The following is a 20,824-nucleotide window of genomic DNA, read 5'->3' as shown; positions in this document are numbered from 1 at the left end:
TAACCTTCTGGTAAGTAAAAAAAAAACCCTTTTGCCTCAGCAGTGGCACAAACCTGGGGATCATGTCGCTGCTACAGCCTTGCCCCTCCAAAGACTCAAGTGGTTCCCTCTTCCCATAGAGGACTATGGGAACCAGTGATCTAGACAATACTAAGGTAAGTCTTGATCTTTTTTTGGTATAATACATGCATACAAATCCATCCCAATTCCACACGCAAGGCCAAGAGCAGTTTCTTCTCGTATTTTAAGGCAAATCATGAGTACAGTTCTAAGAAGGTATTAAGTGACCGCAGGAGCTTCAGGTAGAGTTGGAGATTGTGCTTTGTTTACATAGGTTCTACTCACTACAAGCTTCAGACTCTGAATGGGAATAATTGAGAAAAAAGCAGTCTATGCCATCATACCGTCATTACACAATGCAGTAGCCTTTTATGTCGTTTATAAAAAAAATTTATTGTACAAAATAAAACTAACTAAACCACAGCTTCATAAATTTTAGACCCAAATACTGCCTTCTAGGGGGTTCTTTTGTAGCCTTAAAGCTTGCATACCTTGAAACAAATCACCCATTATAGCAGTAAGAGCAGGGCCAGGCCAATCACCTGCTTGGGGGTGCTACAGTCATTGACCTCAGTGAGCTCCAAACTGCTTATGTTACAAAGAAAATCCTTTCTCCAGATTGCTTCATAGACTGTGCTGGGGAAGAAAGAGAAGGAGATGACAAAGAAATGATCTGGATTCAGAGCAGCATGAGTAGCTTCTTTTACTGGCTAGCATGTTGTTTTGCACAGCATGTAAGTGTAGAGGTACAATTTTCACTTGTCTGAGCACTGCAGTTAAAGAGGGGAAAGTTACTTCTGCAGACTCATACTGTTTCTTTTATTTAATCAGACAACAGATTCAGCTCAATCTGCCACCCACGCTTGAGCAGATGCTTTTCTCAGCAGGCAGCCACCAGTGTAATCAGTTATCTGAGTGAGTTGTTCTTGGGAGTAAAGCCACGTTAGTTTGTAACAGAACACACACACAGTCTTCTGGCAGCTTAAGGACATTCTTGCAAAAACCTGTGTGGACTAGAACCCATTGCAGATATATGAAAGTGTATAAAAGGAAAAGGGTGACCTTTTCTGTTGATTGTATAATGTAAATTAAAATCAGAATGGGGAGGAGGTAACAGTAACTTTTACACCTATGATTTTTTTAATGAACTTTTGTTTTAGCATTATTCAATTGTTCTGACTATTGTAAATGATGTATTACACGCATTTATAGAAAAAAGCTCCAATATTTTTAAAAATGAAATTTTGAGCAGAGGTGCACATGATGAAGCCCTGCTTTTTCTCTGCTTTAAAATCCACTCCAAATGTTTTCCCAGTGTTTTAGATGGTTGCTTACAAGAAGCATTTGGGCAAGTGCAACAGGGAAATAAAACAACTGGGGAAACAACACCCTTAATTACGCAAATTGCAGCCTCACGAAAGGAAAGAGCCCTGTTCAAGCTCTGTTACACACAATTATATGTTGCCCCAACTAAAACATGCCAGAAATTTTTCATTACAGTTTTAGGCCAAGGACCTGTGTTTATTTTAGGCTGTCCCTGACTACTTTATTACGAACTTTGTAACTTTAGCTACAAACATTGCAGCCCCGGACCTTTACTACCCAATTTTTGTCTTTCTAGCTCTTCATAAGGGCTTCAGAAATGTCTTCTTTGTTAGTAGCATTTGTATTCCACCCATCCCCTCCATAAAAACCAAGGAGGTTCATGGGGGCACCAGGCAGCCCCCCCCCCAACTACCTCAGATGAGAAGTGCTATTTACCCAAGGTCACATACTAAACTTCACTGCTAAAAGTATTCTAGTTCCCACTACACTGGCATAATATGATATGGGCAGTTTGTAAGGTTGTCAGAGAATTTATCCCAGCCCTTTTTCATCAGTGTATAGGGGGTGTCAGAACATTTTAATGAACTCTAATTCATACATACTTCATTGTAGAAGACCTGAAACATTTGAATGCCTAAGGCAGCAATTTTCAAACTTTTTCAACTCATGGCAAACTGACAAAGTGCTAAAATTGTCAAGACACGCCATCAGTTTTGGGACAACTGACAAGGCACACCATACAGCCAACTGTGGCTCATATGCCCAGTGGACCTACTAATAAATGACCCTCCCCAAACTGCCATGGCATACCTGCAGACCATTTGTGGCACACTGGTTGAAAATTGCTGGTTTAAGGGAAGCAACTGAAGAGATGTGTGGAACCACACAACATTTCAAACAGTTGGTCTAATTAATTAACCCATTTTTGCCCACCCCACAGGTGCACACATTTGGTAACTGTTGTGTATATGCAACATTGGCAAAAAATGGGTTAACTGGGTCAAGTAGCTATTTTTGTGTACACTACATGCAGTATGTATGAATTATAGCATAATAAATCTGACACTATAAAGCAGTGATTCCCAAACATTTTAGTACCAGGACCCATTTTGCAGAATGACACTCTTTTGGGACCCAGCTAGCTTTATAAGACTAAAAAAAGGTTTCACTTTACCAGCCTTTCAAACCAAAGTTTTTATTTTTTTGACTATTGTGGAAGTGGGGAACCACCTCTGGAGCATTGCTGAGCTCCACATTCATTTGATCAGGATCATTCTGGTGGGCTAACAGTCCCCTTTGCAGTGGACCAAGGCAAGGTCACCTACGCCTGAGTAAATGTGCACATGCTTACCTGTTTTGGTTTCCATAGGGCTCTATACATTTTCCTTATTAACTTGTGAGTTTTGTGGCTCACCAAAAATTAGGTTGCAACCCACTGGTGGCTCCCAACCCACAGTCTGGGAACTACTGCTATAAAGTGTGTACATTTTATTGAGATCCCTTTCACGTACATTTATTTTAATATATGCACATTAACACAGCCTCCCCCCACATCTGGTTTGAGAAATTAAGTTTTACCTCAATCTGTCTTCAGTTGTTTTTTTCTTGCTCTCTACTGTAAAATTGGTTCAGAAGACAGGTTTCCATCATAGTTTAGAATCAGGACTAAACAACGTATTCTGCACTGGGTTAGGAAGGAGTTTCTTCCAGTACAGATCAGCTATTGATGCACTCTTTTTTGCAACCAGGTCTTGCTGAGTTTCATTTTCATGTCCAAGTTTTGTACTGGTAGAATAGGTCCCCAATTATGTTATCTTGCTGTAAGCAAGGCCAGGCATGGACATTAAATATAAAATGCTAATATTAGGAAATCCACTGGTAAGGAAGATGAAAAACCACTGCATGCTTTCTCATTTTGCATTCCAATTGAAAACACGTTCTCTTCCGCTCCCCTTTACATTTCTTGGATGTGTGAATTTCATGCCTGATTTTGAGAAAAATCAAATTGGTTTAAAGTTACCCAATCATTCAGAAATATTGTTCCCCACTGCTTATATTTCTAAAAATGTGACAACACATGATCACTCAATAAGTGAGGGAAAGGCACTCAGAATTTGCTCAGGGACACATTATTTGTACTTTACACATTCCAAGACTGAGCCCTGGGGCTGAAAACAGATTTTGGAGCAGAGTTTTAGCCTAGCATGTTGCATTGCCCCTTCTACTAGTTTTTGACCAGCAAAAGATCCATGATTCCTAATGAACACAGTGATTCAGATCTTAATAACTAGAGCCATAAAAAAAATGTTCCTGTTCTATGCCAGAGGTCAAGTGCCCCTTGTACAGGAACGGCATTTTACATGTTAAACTAAATTTCATGAATTTCAGAACTTTATTTTATTAGATTTATATGATAGCATTTTAGGATTGAGATGAAGAGTAAAGAGTAAAGAGTAAAAAAATCTCCCTTGGGAAAACAAAATGTTTAGAGCTAGCCCTGGTTCCTAGGCATGTTTTTCTTGCTTTTGCCTTTAGATACAAATTTGATAACTATGTAAAAGTCAAATATAAGGCCACCAAGTAGCATACAGTATATGATGATTTTGGGATAAGGCAAAGAGCAGTCATCTCTGAAAAAAAATTAAAAGATCCTTCATTTGTTAGAGCCAAGGAATTAGAAAATGCAGACAGAAAATGTAGACAGACACTGCTTCTTGTTCAAAAACAAACTGCTTAATCATATCATATGCAAGTTATACAATTTTTCTTCCCATTTGCAAATTTAGAAGGTAGGGATAAATTTACAAATTTAGAAGTGAGCAGAGCAACACATGCAGAAATCTAATTACATGTATTTTTGTAGCAACAGATTTCAGCAATTTGCTTCCAGCTCTATGAAACATTAGTGTAACATCCTAAATCATAGCCACTAAATAAATATAAGTTGCAACACATTATTAGATTATAATTTTAGCATCATTAAAAGAAAATGGTTGCTTTCCGTTGCTAGCACCTGAATACATCTTCCAAATATTAAACTGATGTTTAAACTCAAGTTAGTAATGTAAGTAATTCTCATCTCTGTATGGCTGCATATACTCAGCATAGAATGTAATGCCTTTGTCAGCTTAAGGGTATACTTTTGTTCTGTGTGTGTTCTGTGTAGCCTCCCCCTTTTTTTAAAAAAGTGGAAGTTACCTACATTTGTAGTTTATCATAATTCACTTTAACGAAAGCTTTCCCTGTTCCAATTATCCACAAAACAGATATGGAATGAGCAAACTACTCAAGTGCTCTTTCCATTCAAGTGTAACTATTCTAAGAAAAGTAAGAGTTCTGTTTTAGCACCTTTTCAACTAGACTTCAGTAAACCTGATACAAGTGAATTGATTTTTTACAATTTGATTATAAAACAAAATTCAGACACAAAAAGGGAGGAATTGCCAACCTGAACAAAATACTAGCTATTTTTCTACTATGGCTCCAAGAGTCTGAATATACGTAGTTACTGTGATAAACATTCATTCACAACATACATACAGAACAGGACATTAAAAATAAGCAAGAGAGACATTTTAACTGCTGTCAGTTTTCTATATTTTAGCAAAGATGGACAAAAAATGCAAACTTGTGCCATTTTACAATTTTGCAGATATTGTGTTGCCTTTTAGAATAATTAACCTCCAAGACCTAAACTGTGTCAGCATCAATTTATCAAAGGAGACTAGAAATTATAAACAAATGTTGCAGATGTTCGTGGTCAAGAAAAAACTCTTTCCTTCCCTTGGGACAGAACATTATTTGCTACATTCAGTGCCACTTGCGTATTATGCTTATACTGGACAGATTTTTGGATCAGCATAAACAAAACTATGACTAATTTGCAACACTCTGTATATCATAAATCTAGGTCAGTGTTTCTCAAATAGCGGTACTCATACCACCAGTGGTACTTGAGATGGTGTCTGGTGGTACACACAGGATCCCAAAACCTCTTCCACCTGGCAGTGAGACTAGCAATGCTAATGTGACAAGCAGCAGTAGAAGGTTTGCCTCAGCAGACAGAGATCTAACATGCACTTTTCACATGTTCTAAAAAGCCTTCCTGTCCACCCTGAGCTGATGTTTGTGGCAATGCATCTGGCCTCCCAATTCAAAAGTAACTGACAATAATATAATCGCCAGTTACTTCCGGTGGTGCTTCCAAAAGGTAGATTGTGCCAGGTGGTAAGGCAGGAATAAAAGTTGAGAAATGCTGATCTAGGTTACTTGTTCCAACATATATCACTGCTCACATGGCATGGATAATTTCCCAAAAAACTCAGAATGCTTTGGTACTGTGTTCTTCAGGTCTCAGTCTGACCAGTCATTTTCATCACATTCTGACTCATCATCTGAATCACTGTACTCCACAGCAATGCGCCTTGAAAGAATTGTGGCCACATCATTTCCAACTGGCTCACGCTTAGCTTCCTGTTCCCTCTGCTCCTGTACTTTTTTCAGCTGGATTCCTGTTGAAGGTAAACAACAAGTAGTACTGTCATAATTAATGGGCACAATTTTTTCTTTGAGAAATAGAAAATTTTCAAGTACATAGGAATCAGAATCTTACAGCTTGTTTTAACACAATTAGTCTGATTGTCATGGCTTATTCGCAGGTCATACTGCACGTTTCAGAGGTACTGAACACTTCAGAGAAAACATTTAAGAAAAACATCCAAGTTATCTCTTTCCTATCCCTGCCTCTTATGTGATGAAGAGCTATAAAAGGCGGCCCCTGGAAGCTTTTTATCCGGCCCTCAGGTTCTCAGCTGCTGAGGTGTTACAGCTGAAATGGCAGCCCACAAGAAAATTGGGCTTTCCCAAAATCTTGAAATATGATCAAGATTTGCATATTTTCTCTTCTGCCATTTGCAGTTAATGAGTTTCTATATGAGAACAGGGTCTGATTTCTGGCCATTAGCTTCTTAATGATGTCACTTTCTGCTTAATGACATCACTTCTGGCCCTCAGCTGGAGCCCTGAATGCTAACTCCGGCCCTCTGTGTGAAACAAGTTTGACACCCCAACCTAGAATGTGGGCTGAGCAAGCCAGCCTGTCTGGTATTACAAGGGAAAACAAAGAATCTTTCCAAAAACCCCTGAAACCCTGCTGCGTTTACTTCACACCTGGTCACTGGACCAAATTCAAACTATCGAACTTGGTGACAGGAGACTGAGGTGGGTGGGGACTAGTTAGTCACAGCTTAGAGTGTCATATTCCCCCAAAAGAGTTAAAAAGGAGCCAACCAGCTACTGTGGGTACAAGAAGCTGCAGAGCTGCAAGAAGGCTGATACTATCCGGCAAAAGCAAACTCCCAAGGTGTTCTACCCTTCCAGTTCCAGGAGACACCTACAAGTCAAGTTGTCTTGATTATAAATGCATGTGGGAAGTTCAGTTAGTTATGTATTCCATTTTCTCTTATTTGTTTTAATAAAACTTTTCCTTTTTGGAATAAACTATCTTCATAAAGAGCCAGGATGGTGTAGTGGTTCAAGAGTTGGACTTAGACCTGAAGAACTATGTTAAAATCCCTGCACAGCCATGAAGCTTCCTGGATGACCTTGGGCCAGTCACCTTCTCTGGTTTCTTCTCAGCACCATCCTTCAGATCACTGCATAATGGTAACAACTTCGGTGAGTTGCAACTGCTAGCATACCAATACATAAATTATCCATAAGTCTCTTATCCTCTTGATACCCCATACATATGCAGATATACATACATGCACGTCCATACACTCCACCCATTCCTACTGAAAGAAATAGTGGCCAAGATCCACAGTGGCATAGAGTGTATCTCACACCATGAACTTTCAGATTTGACTTTCTTAGAAGTGAAAGAATGACAGTGATTGACATGTACATGTAAACGACTTGAAACAGATTCTGTCAAGTTACTATTGTGACCTGTCTTGATTTAATTGAAAAGTTGTCCAAACACTTAAGAAGCAAAAATGGTTTTCCCAAAACATCAACAGGAATGCTATTTATGTAGGACAGTAACACTATGAGAGATGCATTTGAAACACCAGGAGTTAGGGAAATTCTTGTCCAATAAAAAAAGAACTTTTTTTTTTACCAGTAAGTGTCACTAGTCTACAACTCTTCATAATCAGGCATTATGGCAGAAATTAAAAGTTGTTTCCTATCCAGGGAAGATCTACAAGCAACTATCTACAGCTGATCAATCAATTCGTGGTAAATTTATATGAGCTCACTTTGTATCCTGTAGGTCATTTTTACCATGAGGAGACCCATGTGAACCTAGTTCTTTCTTGCTTCCTGAATCCAAAATGTGTTCTACTTTATCACAAAATTGCCCTGCCCCCCAAAATGGTATTTGCCCAGTGGCTCAAGAACCAAACATGTTGTATTTTTTTCTCTCTAGAAGCTATCAAATCCCACATGGATCTCAACACACTGTGGTTAGGAACCACTTACTGTATGCAAGGAGAAAAGGTGAACTCAACATCAATGACCAAAATGTCATTTCCTATCTTTCAAACATCCTACTGACAGATTAATGACATGAATTAAACATTCCAAAAACCAGGTACTTTGATACCTGGGAACACACAATGAAAAGCCTGCAAATACTAGATAGGCACATACCCATCCGGATAGCAGCCAGAAGATCACTTCGAGCATCACTAACTGGTGACTGTGTGGGTTCATGTCGTTTTGCCTCAGCCACTGCAGGAGCATGCATCGGAGAGGAGGAGAGAGAGGATCCTGCAGCAGGAGGGCCTGGAGGGGGAGGAGGCGGGCCTGGAGGAGGGGGAGCTGTAACAACAAGTCCAGTAGAAGGAGGATGAAGAGCAGCAGAATACATAGATCCAGTCACTAGTCCAGGATGGGAAGGTGGCACAGGGATTTGGAGAGGACTAACAAAAGCAGTCTGTGCAGAAGGAATCATGGGTGGAGGGGGAGGCGGCGGGGGTCCTGAAGGATTGTAATAATCCACCATCTGAGCTGCAAGCATCCTATACATAAAATAGAACACAATATTTGTTAACTGAAATGACTAGCAGATCCTCAGTGTGTACCCTTCAAATAAATGGTCCATTTTGCTTAAGTTACATAAGAAATGCTGAATTATATTGTGTTGCTTTTCTTCATTTTCCCTGGATATGCTAGAAAACTTTACATACACATACCACAGGCTTTTCCAGTTGCCTCCTACTCATTCAATAATACATAAATAACTTTGAAATAAATGGCACACATTTCTCAGTTTCCATATTCACACACCCCAACTTTTACCTAAAGCAGCTGAAATGCACCACTAGAAACAAGTAAACGCTCTCTTACCTACATTGCAGGGGCTTTTTTATCTACAACATGATGTAAGCCTTAAGAAGTATAGTAACCTATTATATAACATGTTCCCAATCGCATTTCTATGAAGATCAACCATGGTTAAAACAAAAGTTTTACCCATAATCTGCTGGTACCAAAGGTACAGTGCCATGTGGCCCATCCAGAGCTTGGGGTGGGGGAGGAGGCGGTTGTTGAGGTCTGTTTAAGGTAGCATGTCGCACTGTTGTAGAAGGTGGCCTATATTCCTGTTCAAGGCCCTGATTTGCAAGCATGTACTGAGGTCCATCTACTGCTCCATAGGAAGGCATCACTGGTTGCTGATGGAGGGAATGATTTGGAGTAGCAGGATATGAGTAGCTGGTAACATCTGAGGTATGGGATCTAAAATACATGTTAGAAAAGAAGTAAACTTGAATTAAAATTAGTTGTGAATTAGGATTCACACATTAGGATTAATACAATAGACCAAAGATCTTTCTTTATGAACAACTTCCTATTTGAAAATGTCCAATTATTATTTGTTAGTGGGTCACAATACAGTAGCAACACTTAATGCAACAGCCATGTGCACCTCACATGATCTGAATTTTTAAGTAGACAGATTTTCCTTTTCTTAGGATATACAAGAGTGGTGGGTGGGTGGGGATGTGCTTCTTGTCCTATCGGATATTAGTTCTTGGGAAAATAGCAACAAGCAGTAACAACAAGGAAAGCAAAGATGTGAAAGCAAAACTGCAAACCAACACTAAGACTACCATCTTTTTCAAAACAAACTAACTTCAAGGCTTTTATCTCTCAGAAGTTGCTTGTTTTCTGCAAATAAGCAATTGGATTAAAGAGACTGAGAAAGAACTATTAGTTGAACACAGAGCTCATAAAGATGCAAAGTCTGTAGTGTTTGTCAGTTAAGTTCAATGGACGATCTCTTCACATCCAAGCTGCAAAAAGCTGCATTAGTAAAATAAATTGTGCAATACTGTCATTTGGTTAAAAAAGGATGTCAGTAAAATTGATGCTCATCATCTTATTCAGACTAGAAGCTGGGCAAGCAACAAAGCACCAGAGCTTTGAGTAAAACAAAATGACAAACCCTTTGGGCATCTTGGCCTCTTTTGTGCTTCCTGCCTGTTCTTGTTTCTTTGTATCACTTATGAACTCAATGCCCATTTTCCTTCTTTCCCACTCTTCTCTTCTTGTTCTTACTTTCCTCACATTAATTTGCTGGTGTCGGCTTGGATTCAGCTTGTGTCTTTCTCTCTGGATCACAATGGGCATAGTATAAATGCATAGTAAAGAAGATTCCGCAGTTTGGAAACATCCAATTTTTGAAATTACAACAGGACCACGATAGGGACACGTTCCTTAATTTTACATATTAAACTTGGGCATCACAATTATAACAAAGTATGAACTTGTGCGGACTTGTTTTTAATGCAACGATTAGCATTACAATAATCTTATCCTGTCTGTTCACAGTCTTCCAATCATACAAGGTGGAAGAAAGATTTCAGTCCATTCCTCCTTACCTTTCCAGCCCTCCCATGCTACTAACCATCTTGTTTCTCCCTCAAACCTGAGTAGATTTTTGAGGGCTGCAGATATAAACACCACTGTAAGCACATAAGACTGGAAAAATCAAACTAATTCATTTAATCCAGTTTGGAAGGGAAGGCAATCTGTACCCCAAGGTTGCAGAGCAGAACTTGCCAGCTGAACAAATTACAGAAATTTTTACATTTTCAGCAATATTATCCTCCTACTGTTTTACAAAGAATGTCCAACACTAGATAGCAGTAATTCCTTTTTAAACTTTGAATCCATGGAAGTCAGTTCTTGGATCCTTCTTGACCTGAAAATATCGATCTCCTTTTGCTTTATAAATAGCTAGAAGAAGGCATAAGCAAGCTGTAACAGAGGTTAGTGGAACTGGGAAGCAACGCGAGGCTGCACCATTTGTTGTGTGTCTTTTCTTTTAATTAGATTAACTGGCGGGACAAAATACAAAGAAAGAAAAGAACACACAAAATCTCTTTTAAGATTGCTTGGCCAACAGACTTGAACATTCTGTTTCCCTGTACACAGACATCTCAGTTAGCTCAAAGGGAGCAAAAAACAGAGAGCAGAATACCAATAGCAAACTCTGCTGTGCACACTGGAAAGTCTTTTTTGTTTAAGGCCATTTGTTCTACTTAAAAAGATGACTTCTAGTTCTGCAGCTCTCTTTTGAACACAAACCAAATGTTAATAAAAAGTTGTGCATTATTCAAAATGACAGCAAAATGGTATCTCTCCCTCAAATGTTTAAGTTTTACTTTTTACACTCCAAGATGTTTTTAATCTCTCTTTAGAAAGCTCAGTCCTACATAGAAAGATCTGTAATTGTTTAGCAGAGGAAAATATATGTACTGAGTTGGCAAAAAAATAATGCCATAGACAATCCAGAAAAGATGCACTGAACATATGTGCAGGCAAAACAGATGCATAATTCAACAGTGACACATTTAAGTCACATGGGCCTGTTTTATTGTAGTGCTACAGTGTTACTCTAAAAACAGAAGCTAAATAGTATATCTAAATATATAATACAACAACAAAGTAGCTCATTGTAAACACACCTAGTATCAGGGGACAGAGATCCCTCAGATGAAGCTCCATGGTATAAATTTTGAGACAACCTGTTGTCTGGTCTAAGCTCTTTGTCATAGGCCATCATATTCCACTCCTGGCGCCTGTTCCTTGCTTTTCTAACTTTTTTCACCTCACGGGTTGTGCCATCTATACGCTTTTGTTCCTAACGTTATACAAAAAGAGAAAGCATGCAAGAGGTAGACAAGAAAAAGAAGACCAAGTTAAATATTGTTAAGAGTAAGAAATTAAGTAGATATGCTGGTGAGCCAAGCAGAATTATAATGAACAAAGTATCTGCACACAGTAAAGATTTCTTAGGTTGTAGCTGGCAAGCAATCAGTAGTGTTGTAACACTTCTATAGCAAAAAATACACATTTACTTAGTACTTTCTTCACATTAAAATCGCTGCTAATGTAAAGATTTGCAAATCTAATAGTAAATGGTTGTAAGCCCATTGCACTTCTCTAATTATCACAATGCTCCATTTTCCCTCCATTTCATCATACCTGACTTGTTTTCTTCCTTTCTACTTAGATATAAGATGATATGATATGATATGAGATGAGATATAGTCTTCACCTCCTTCTGGAAACTGGATTAGTTAACAGTTTGTATGATGTGACCCATCAAAATAATTTGGAAAAGTATTACTGAGCCCACTGCAGAACCTGGTGATGCTGTCTTCAATATCAGCTCTGCTAGCTTGGGTGGGACTTGAGTACAGACTTGATGTTGGTTAGTGCAGCCTGAATAACTAACCAAGTGTTGGTAACAGGGACTCTTCAATATTCCTAGAAGCTAATTTGTGATGTTTTGCTGGGTTAGTCCCTCTGCCATTTGCAGGTCTGTCCCATTTGAAACTCTGCTTGCTGTGGGTGCTTCTCAGTGGAAGACTTATGCACACATTTTATCATCTGCTTCAGTTATGCTATCAATAATGCTGATCACAGAGGGGTGGACTATGCTGTCATTCTGGACAGCTGATGTGGTTCTAAGAGGTACAAGCACTGACTTCAACAATGCAGACTTCAAATAATATTTTTGGTTTGTCCTTGTCTGCTTTAAGAACAGTTTACAGTGGCTGCTGAAGTCCACAACATGGCTTCCTTCCAGGCAGAGGTAGAAAAAGCATGGCAATCAGCAGATGGAAGTTTTGCATTGTATAATACACTTTTAAAAAGAAACTTGGCTTATCATATGGCTAGCAACTTTCTAAAAACATTTTTAATTAAACATTGAAAATATTTTTTAAAACAAAGAATTGATATGTGTGTCTTTCTGTAACTAAAAAGACAAATCGCTAATGCCTTTCCTTAGTGAAGCTGCAAAAGCAGCGGTTGAAGAGAAGGAAAAAATGGAATGGGTGTTCCCCTTCCTACCCTTGAGCCATTCAGAGTCCATGGAAATGGGTCCCTTTAGGGAGAAGGGCGGGGTATAAATAAAGTTTATTATTATTATTATTAACTTCCCAGTGGAGGGTTGGGGCAAAATATTCCACAAAGGTTTAGAAGCTTCTGAGGTTAATTCAGCACATGTGCAGAACTCCATTACATGTAACTGCACAGTGACCACAAACTACTAGAGCAGTCCATTTTCCCCTCAAAATTTTCCTCTCTCAGAAACTACTCTTTAGATCATGAAACTATTTCTGCAAGTGCAACAGCAGTCTAAGAAAGATCTCACTCCAATTCCCCAACCCACTTTTTAAAACTTAGCAAAGTTTAAACAGCAGTTTAGCTACTCTACAAACACACCTCTTAAAAAATTTATGGCTTTCAAAGAACATTCCTAAACAATCAGCAGCATGGTTAGCAGACCAAACTTCAAAACACTCCCTAGAGTGTTTATGTAAACTCCCTGTCAGTTTTATGTAATAAAAACTCCTAATGTCTTTTCATGACATTAGCTCAAACATTCTTTCTGTTGCAAACTTTGAAACACAATAGTCACCATACTTTCACTGTAGAACAGGTCACATGTCCAGGAGGATAGATCAGATTGGCACTGACAGCAACTGGCAAGCCTATATAAGATAATCTGTTCACAAATGCAGTATAAGGTACTATTACCAGTCTGACTTTAAAACTTCAACATCCCTAAGCAAAATTTTTCAAATTAATAAGTATTTCACAAGTGGAGAAATAACTTTTCTAACAAAAAGACATTATTGGCATACCACAGTGGGGGGAGGGAAGCAGGGAACTCCCCAACTGGACGATCAGAAGGCCCAGGATGCACCTGGCTCAGTTGCTCCCACTGGAGTCATGACGCGCAATTTTGGAAGCCTTGGCTTAGCAATATGATCAGAATTCTATATTCCCTTATGAATGTATACACATTCATATAAGGCAGCAAACATATCATTCCTAATATGTAGTCTATTTCACATTTATAGATATAGCTATGCTGAATATTCATTCACAAAAGCATCCATAAAAAGCAGAACATTCTTAGAGAAAGAAGTTCTTCAATTTGCATTATGTGGTAGAACAGTGGTTGTCAAACGTTTCTGTACTGGGACCCACTTTTTAAAACCACACTCTATCAAGATTTTTTATGAGACATTAAAAAACTGTTTCACCTAACCAGCTGCTCAAGCCTCTGTTTTTATCCTTTTTACTATGATGGAGGCACTACCATACCTGAGGGGGGTCAGAAGGGGCAAATTTCCCCTGTCAGCACAGCTGCGGGCGGCGCTGCACCACCATCAACTCCACCCACATTGAGCCCCTTGGGCTTGCCCTTCAAAGTGAACTGAGGCACAGCCGCTTAATTGCAAGTAAATGTGCATATGCTGCTCCATTTCAGTTTCCATAGGGCTCAATACATTTTCCTTATCAGCTATCAGCTTGTCAGTTTTGCCACCCACCAAAAATCAGGTTACAACACTCTGGTGTTCCCAACCCATAGTTTGGGAACCACTGTGGTAGAACCAATTTATCTGAAGACCACTAAAACAAAGGAATTTATGTGAAAACAAATTCAAGCTATTTTTCAAAGATGTATTTATTAACTGAAGGCTATTTTACTAGCAACTGCATTAGCAGGTGCCCATAAGACTTTTATAGAAGAACAGATTAGAAGGCAAACTTTTACAGTTAAAAGGTAAAATGACAGCATTGATAGAATAATCCTGCAGTTACTTTTAAAGCAATTCCTACATCAAAGAAATTTTAACCACAAGACTCATTTATCCCCTATGACTGGTAAATCATGTTCGTGCACATTCAATAGGCTACTTTAATTACCTTTTGTCGCCTCTTCTCTTTTCTTTTGTCTTCTGTATCCTGTAACATTTTTTCTTTCCAGAGGTCAAAAAAATAAGAGGGATCAGTATAGAACTTTAATCCATCTTTTTTATCATCTCTGTGAACAAAATAGAACAAATATTGAGAAAATGGGGGGGGGGGGAAATTTGTCACATGACCCTGGCAGTAGCCAACAGATTTATCACCCCTCTAAAGAAAATACTGAGACAGATCTGCTATCTGAACATATGACATCTCCTATGGTAAGAACATTGATCCAGCTAGCTCAGCACTGGCTACACTGACCGGAAGTAGCTCTCCAAGGTTTCAAACAGGGATCTTTCAAAGTTCTACCTTGAGATGCCAAAGGTTGAACCTGGGACATTCCTCAACAGCTAATCTATCATAAGTACTGCAGCTTTACACAACATGGTGGAGGGCTTATGAGTGGATCTAGTACTACTAACAAAATTTATTCAGACAGCACAAACCATAAGCAGGTTAGCATGTTTGCAGTTTATTTCACCTGGGAAAACACAGGGATAATGAATAATAGAAGCAATTGCTGTAGAAATAGAAGCAATTGCTGTACAACAATTGCTGTAGGCATTGCTGCCTAACATTAGGCAGCAATGCCTTAAAAACTGAGTGTATTTTATGTGTACAAATTAGCATCTCTAATATAAAATTAATTAATTTTATATAAAATAACAATTGAATTTTCAGTATATTTACTCATCCTTTCAACTGGGAGAGCTGCTGCCTGCCAGAATAGACAATACAGGACAAGGTGGAGCAAGACTCCAACTAAAGTTTGGACTCCAACTCCAATTGATGACAGATATATTTTCAATAAATAATAAAGTATAAGATAAGGTTACTTCACATGCACTCTAGAGTAGCTTTACAGAAGTCCTCTCACACAAAATATGCCCACACACTAAGATAATCTTCAAATGCCCTTCTCCAAGTGCCCCCTGCCTTCTGAGTTTAGATTAGTGTTTACCAGGGAAAAGACCTTTCGGTTGTGGCCACCTGCCTTTGGATCCTCATCAAATGTTACTCCTAAATTTTTATTTCTTAAGCTTAAGCAGAGTAAACTGGCCCTCACCCCAGCAGAGTCTTTTCTAGTGGCTGTCTGCTGGTGTTCTTTTGCATCTTTTTAGATTGCGAGTTCTTTTGGGACAGGGAATCATTAGTTATTTGATTTTTCTCTGTAAACCGCTTTGTGAACTTTTCATTGGAAAGTGGTATATAAATACTGTTGTTAACAATAACAATGCCAATTCAACTATTATGACTGTGTTTTTATTAATTGTATATGGTTTTACTGTTTTTATCTGTTCAATGACTTGTTAGCTTTAGCCACTCACTGAAATTTTTAAACTGAAGGGCAGCATATTAACTTACAAATATAAATAAATCAGTCCACTGAACTAGGTGGTGATGGATTAATGTTTTGAAGACTGTATCCATATAGTCTTCAAAGCTATAAAGCTATGAAGCTTTATAGCCATTAAGCTATAAAGAAACAATTACATAACAGGTGCCACCTCCACCTTCTTGTCACAAGAAAGCAATTCAACCCCAGGGAGCATACAGAGGCTACTGACATACTAGTCTAGATATTAGGCTGTGATTAACAGTTTGTTTATTCAATCCAAACAAGAAGTTAACAAAATTAGGAGAGGGGTTGTCCCACCTCTCTGGGATGGCTTTGCCTTTTCCACTACCTAATTCTAGGGACACTTGCCAAATAGAAGCTATTTGGCAGGAGTGGTGTTCCAGGGTAGGGTGTTCCATAATACCAGAGACCTCAAACTACTAGTTGGCCAAGTATGGTTCCCAGGTCTCTGACTGGGATGGAATCTGGGTCTCTGAGGATCGAGTCCCTATCTCATGCCCTGGTGGATATAAGTCAGGGTCTATAGCTGCCTCCTGCTTGTTGGGCCCTCCACCAGGTACTTGCAGTAGGGCTACCATCTCTTTCCAGCCTCCAATCCACTTCCATCTCCCTCATTTGTCTTAGGTTCAGCTCACCCTCATTTATCTCTTTCCACCTCCAAGCTCCAACATGGTCTCTTCTCCTCACTCCTTTTATGGCCAGTGGGTGATTCTTCTCTGTCTTTCCTTATCTCTGTTGCCAGTCTCACCTCTACTCTGGCCTCTTTCTCATCTCTGTTCTTTCCTTCAGAAGCTATCCTCTGTGTTCCTTCTCCCTCTTGTCTTTCACCTCCATCCTCTTCTTACCCTTATCCTGCTTCTGGAAGCTTTTAAAGGGCTGGAATTAGCCCCAGCCCCCTTTCCCCAGATAATGCTATCACTCAGCTGATCAGTGATGCTGCATGTCCCGCCCACCAGCTGATCAGGAGGATCTTGCACTCACCAGGGTCAGTGTATCCATCTGGGGACTACACTGGACAAGAAAAAAAATTAATATCATAACAATCATCTGAAAATCAGAATTATATCATAAACTACCATTATCAGTCCTCATGACCACCATCTCAGTGAAATGCCCAACAATGGAAACGGAATGGAAGAATAAGCAGTTACCTATATAAATGTCTATTTCAGTTGCAAGTATGAAATTGCCCTAATGTTGCCCTGCACCTTCAAATACCAACACTGAAACTCAGAAGTTACTACCTTACATATTCAACTAGATATTTTTAATTTCATTCTACTTCATAACCACAAACATAACAAAGGAAAGAAAGTTCAACAGCCAACAAAATTGACCTATTTTAAATTTCCATTTCGTACCTATATGAAGAAAGGATATTCAATGGAGGTGGTTTGTCACTCTGATTATAAATATCAGCCACAGGGCTGGGAATGCTGTTCTTTGAAACAACTTGCTGGTCCTGTTTAGTGGAACTTTTGAATGCTTTTTTCATGTTGATATCCTGTAATGAGACTTAAAAAAAATAGGTATAGACATGATGAGAACATCTGAGAACTGAGAACATCTGATTGCAATATTAAATGGTCAGTTAAAGTTATGAGTAAAACTGATTAAATTCTATTTTCTACACAGAATAGTTTTTTTATAGAATAAACCATGTTATCTACATACACATGACAGAATTGTGAACAAGACAGTTTAGCTCTTTTCTGCTTTGACTAACACCCATATTTCTCAGGAATATTCTGTTAATCTTGCGGCTTGCAAAATAGTAAAATAAGAACTAGAACTGAAACTAAATTCAGATGACTAACTGTATAAAAATATACTTGAAAAACATAGCAGGTCAGACTTTCTCCAACAATAACAATAATAATGGTATTTATATAACGCCTTTCTGGTCATCGGATTACTCCTCTGACTTTTTCCAAGGCGGTTCACATATATCATGATTCACCATAGAGAGTTTTTCTGATTTTTTAAACCCATGACTGGATAAAAAGTGAGTTTTCAGACAAAGTGTAAAACATTAAAATCCTATTTATAGTAACTGTCCTTTAAATGCAATAAACATATTACATTCTACATTCACAATCTCTTAAATTGAATTCAGCATCCTTTGTAAAACAGACATTGAGCTAAAGGCCTGCTTTTCACTTGGGTAAAAATATTTGGCCTCAAGAGTCAAAAGGCTAAATATGACACAATAGGTCATGTATATTATTGTGTATATTTAGACTGTTGGATATTTACGGTACTGCTGAATGGATATTTAAAGTACAAATAATGGAGAAACACAGTCCTGCCCAGTAATTATCAACCCCTGCTCCTGGAGCAAGGTTCTTGGAACTCAGCCTTCAAGTAAGTGATCTTGGTTACAATCCACACACAGAGAAAAAACTGAGGATAAATTGCTCAATTTCACATTTGCTCCTCCAAACAGATATACAGGACCTCTCAGGGAATTAGAGGACAGGTCCTCTCCTGGATTGAGAACTGGTTGGAGGCCAGGAAGCAGAGAGTGGGTGTCAATGGGCAATTTTCACAATGGAGAGAGGTGAAAAGCGGTGTGCCCCAAGGATCTGTCCTGGGACCGGTGCTTTTCAACCTCTTCATAAATGACCTGGAGACAGGGTTGAGCAGTGAAGTGGCTAAGTTTGCAGATGACACCAAACTTTTCCGAGTGGTAAAGACCAGAAGTGATTGTGAGGAGCTCCAGAAGGATCTCTCCAGACTGGCAGAATGGGCAGCAAAATGGCAGATGCACTTCAATGTCAGTAAGTGTAAAGTCATGCACATTGGGGCAAAAAATCAAAACTTTAGATATAGGCTGATGGGTTCTGAGCTGTCTGTGACAGATCAGGAGAGAGATCTTGGGGTGGTGGTGGACAGGTCGATGAAAGTGTCGACCCAATGTGCGACAGCAGTGAAGAAGGCCAATTCTATGCTTGGGATCATTAGGAAGGGTATTGAGAACAAAACGGTTAGTATTATAATGCCGTTGTACAAATCGATGGTAAGGCCACACCTGGAGTATTGTGTCCAGTTCTGGTCGCCGCATCTCAAAACAGACATAGTGGAAATGGAAAAGGTGCAAAAGAGAGCGACTAAGATGATTACGGGGCTGGGGCACCTTCCTTATGAGGAAAGGCTACGGCGTTTGGGCTTCTTCAGCCTAGAAAAGAGACGCTTGAGGGGGGACATGATTGAGACATACAAAATTATGCAGGGGATGGACAGAGTGGATAGGGAGATGCTCTTTACACTCTCACATAATACCAGAACCAGGGGACATCCACTAAAATTGAGTGTTGGGCGGGTTAGGACAGACAAAAGAAAATATTTCTTTACTCAGCGCGTGGTCGGTCTGTGGAACTCCTTGCCACAGGATGTGGTGCTGGCGTCTAGCCTAGATGCCTTTAAAAGGGGATTGGACGAGTTTCTGGAGGAAAAATCCATTTTGGGGTACAAGCCATGATGTGTATGCGCAACCTCCTGATTTTAGGAATGGGTTAAGTCAGAATGCCAGATGTAGGGGAGAGCACCAGGATGAGGTCTCTTGTTATCTGGTGTGCTCCCTGGGGCATTTGGTGGGCCGCTGTGAGATACAGGAAGCTGGACTAGATGGGCCTATGGCCTGATCCAGTGGGGCTGTTCTTATGTTCTTATGACCAAATCCTTTTCAACTTTCCTGTGCCAACGCAGCCACCATGTCCCTCCAAGGTAAGGGAACAAATGTTCCTTTACCTTGAGGAGGGCTCTGTGACTGCTCGCTCACCCACTGATGGCTGCATTAGTGCTGGAAAGTTGGACAGGACTGGGCCCACATTCTATAATGCAAGTGACATGCAAGAGTTACATGGATCAAAGTTTTGGTTCAGCTCTTGAGCAATTCATTAATTAATAAAGCCACCTTGAAAGAAATGCATTGTGCTCCTACAGTTGTGATTAGAATTCAAATTAAATTCAAAAATCAGTATTTACAAATTACGAAGTATATTGTTCAATATTTTTAAAGGTTAGACTGCACACACAGGTTGAGTCTTGTTATTCGCAAGGGTTCCATTCCTAGAACTCCCGTGGATGGCAAAAATCGCATTAAAGCAAATCCATTTTTAAAAAGTGTCGCCTTGCTAGGCAATTTAAAAACAGCCTTGCTTGCCTTTGTGATGCAAAACAGAGTCATTCGTAAGACAATCCATCAATTTGTCTCTCTCCATGCACTTAGAAAGACTTCAAAGACCCCCACCATCAACCAGAGCACAGCATTGGGAAAGAATGCAAAGTGATTATCTTTCTTTCACATGCTCAGGGGGAAGGGAGGGGTCGCTTGCCTTGGAGTGAAGCTGTTCTAAGTGCCTGGAGAGAGAACGATTGATGGATTGTCAGCTGGCTGCTCTTTCTCGCACTAATGAGATTTAATTTAAAGGGGCCTTCTCATCATATTGAGATAAAACTGCAGGTGAAAAATCCGTGGATAATTAGGTTATACCTGTAACTTTGGTTATAGAAGTAGAAACTACAAACAATGCTTTTTAATTATTTCTGCCTCTATTAAAAAAAAAATCCAAGGATCCTGGGATTACTTGGGAATATCCTGACAGGAATGCACTGTTGCAGAACTTCTAAAGTTATAATACTGAACTATTAAAGAGGTTTATGCTCCTGCAAATTTCTATATTCGTCCAGGATGACATCCTACCAGAATTATGCTCACAAAATAAATGACATACAATGGAGATAAGCATTAATTCTTGTCAGGATCCATCCACAGGTCCATCCTGTGGAAAT

At 39.3% G+C, this 20,824-nt stretch overlaps 1 protein-coding gene across 1 annotated transcript in view; it reads right to left on the bottom strand.

Moving 5' to 3' along the window:
• Positions 1-5,024: 5,024 nt before the first annotated feature.
• The window catches only part of WASF3 (WASP family member 3), a 35,121-nt gene continuing 19,321 nt past the window's right edge, over positions 5,025-20,824 (bottom strand). Inside the window, exons 4-9 of the mRNA XM_066621049.1 lie at positions 17,392-17,545; positions 14,626-14,743; positions 11,364-11,539; positions 8,866-9,129; positions 8,041-8,411; positions 5,025-5,897 (exon numbers count right to left, since the gene is read on the bottom strand). Coding sequence (XP_066477146.1) covers positions 5,740-5,897; positions 8,041-8,411; positions 8,866-9,129; positions 11,364-11,539; positions 14,626-14,743; positions 17,392-17,545 — 1,241 coding nt within the window. The 3' untranslated portion in view covers positions 5,025-5,739. The remainder of the gene's footprint in view (positions 5,898-8,040; positions 8,412-8,865; positions 9,130-11,363; positions 11,540-14,625; positions 14,744-17,391; positions 17,546-20,824) is intronic.

The sequence above is a fragment of the Tiliqua scincoides genome, chromosome 3, assembly GCF_035046505.1.
Source record: "Tiliqua scincoides isolate rTilSci1 chromosome 3, rTilSci1.hap2, whole genome shotgun sequence".
NCBI lineage: Eukaryota > Metazoa > Chordata > Lepidosauria > Squamata > Scincidae > Tiliqua > Tiliqua scincoides.
Note: the sequence above shows the minus strand (reverse complement) of the source record. Positions and strands in the feature narration are given on the sequence as shown.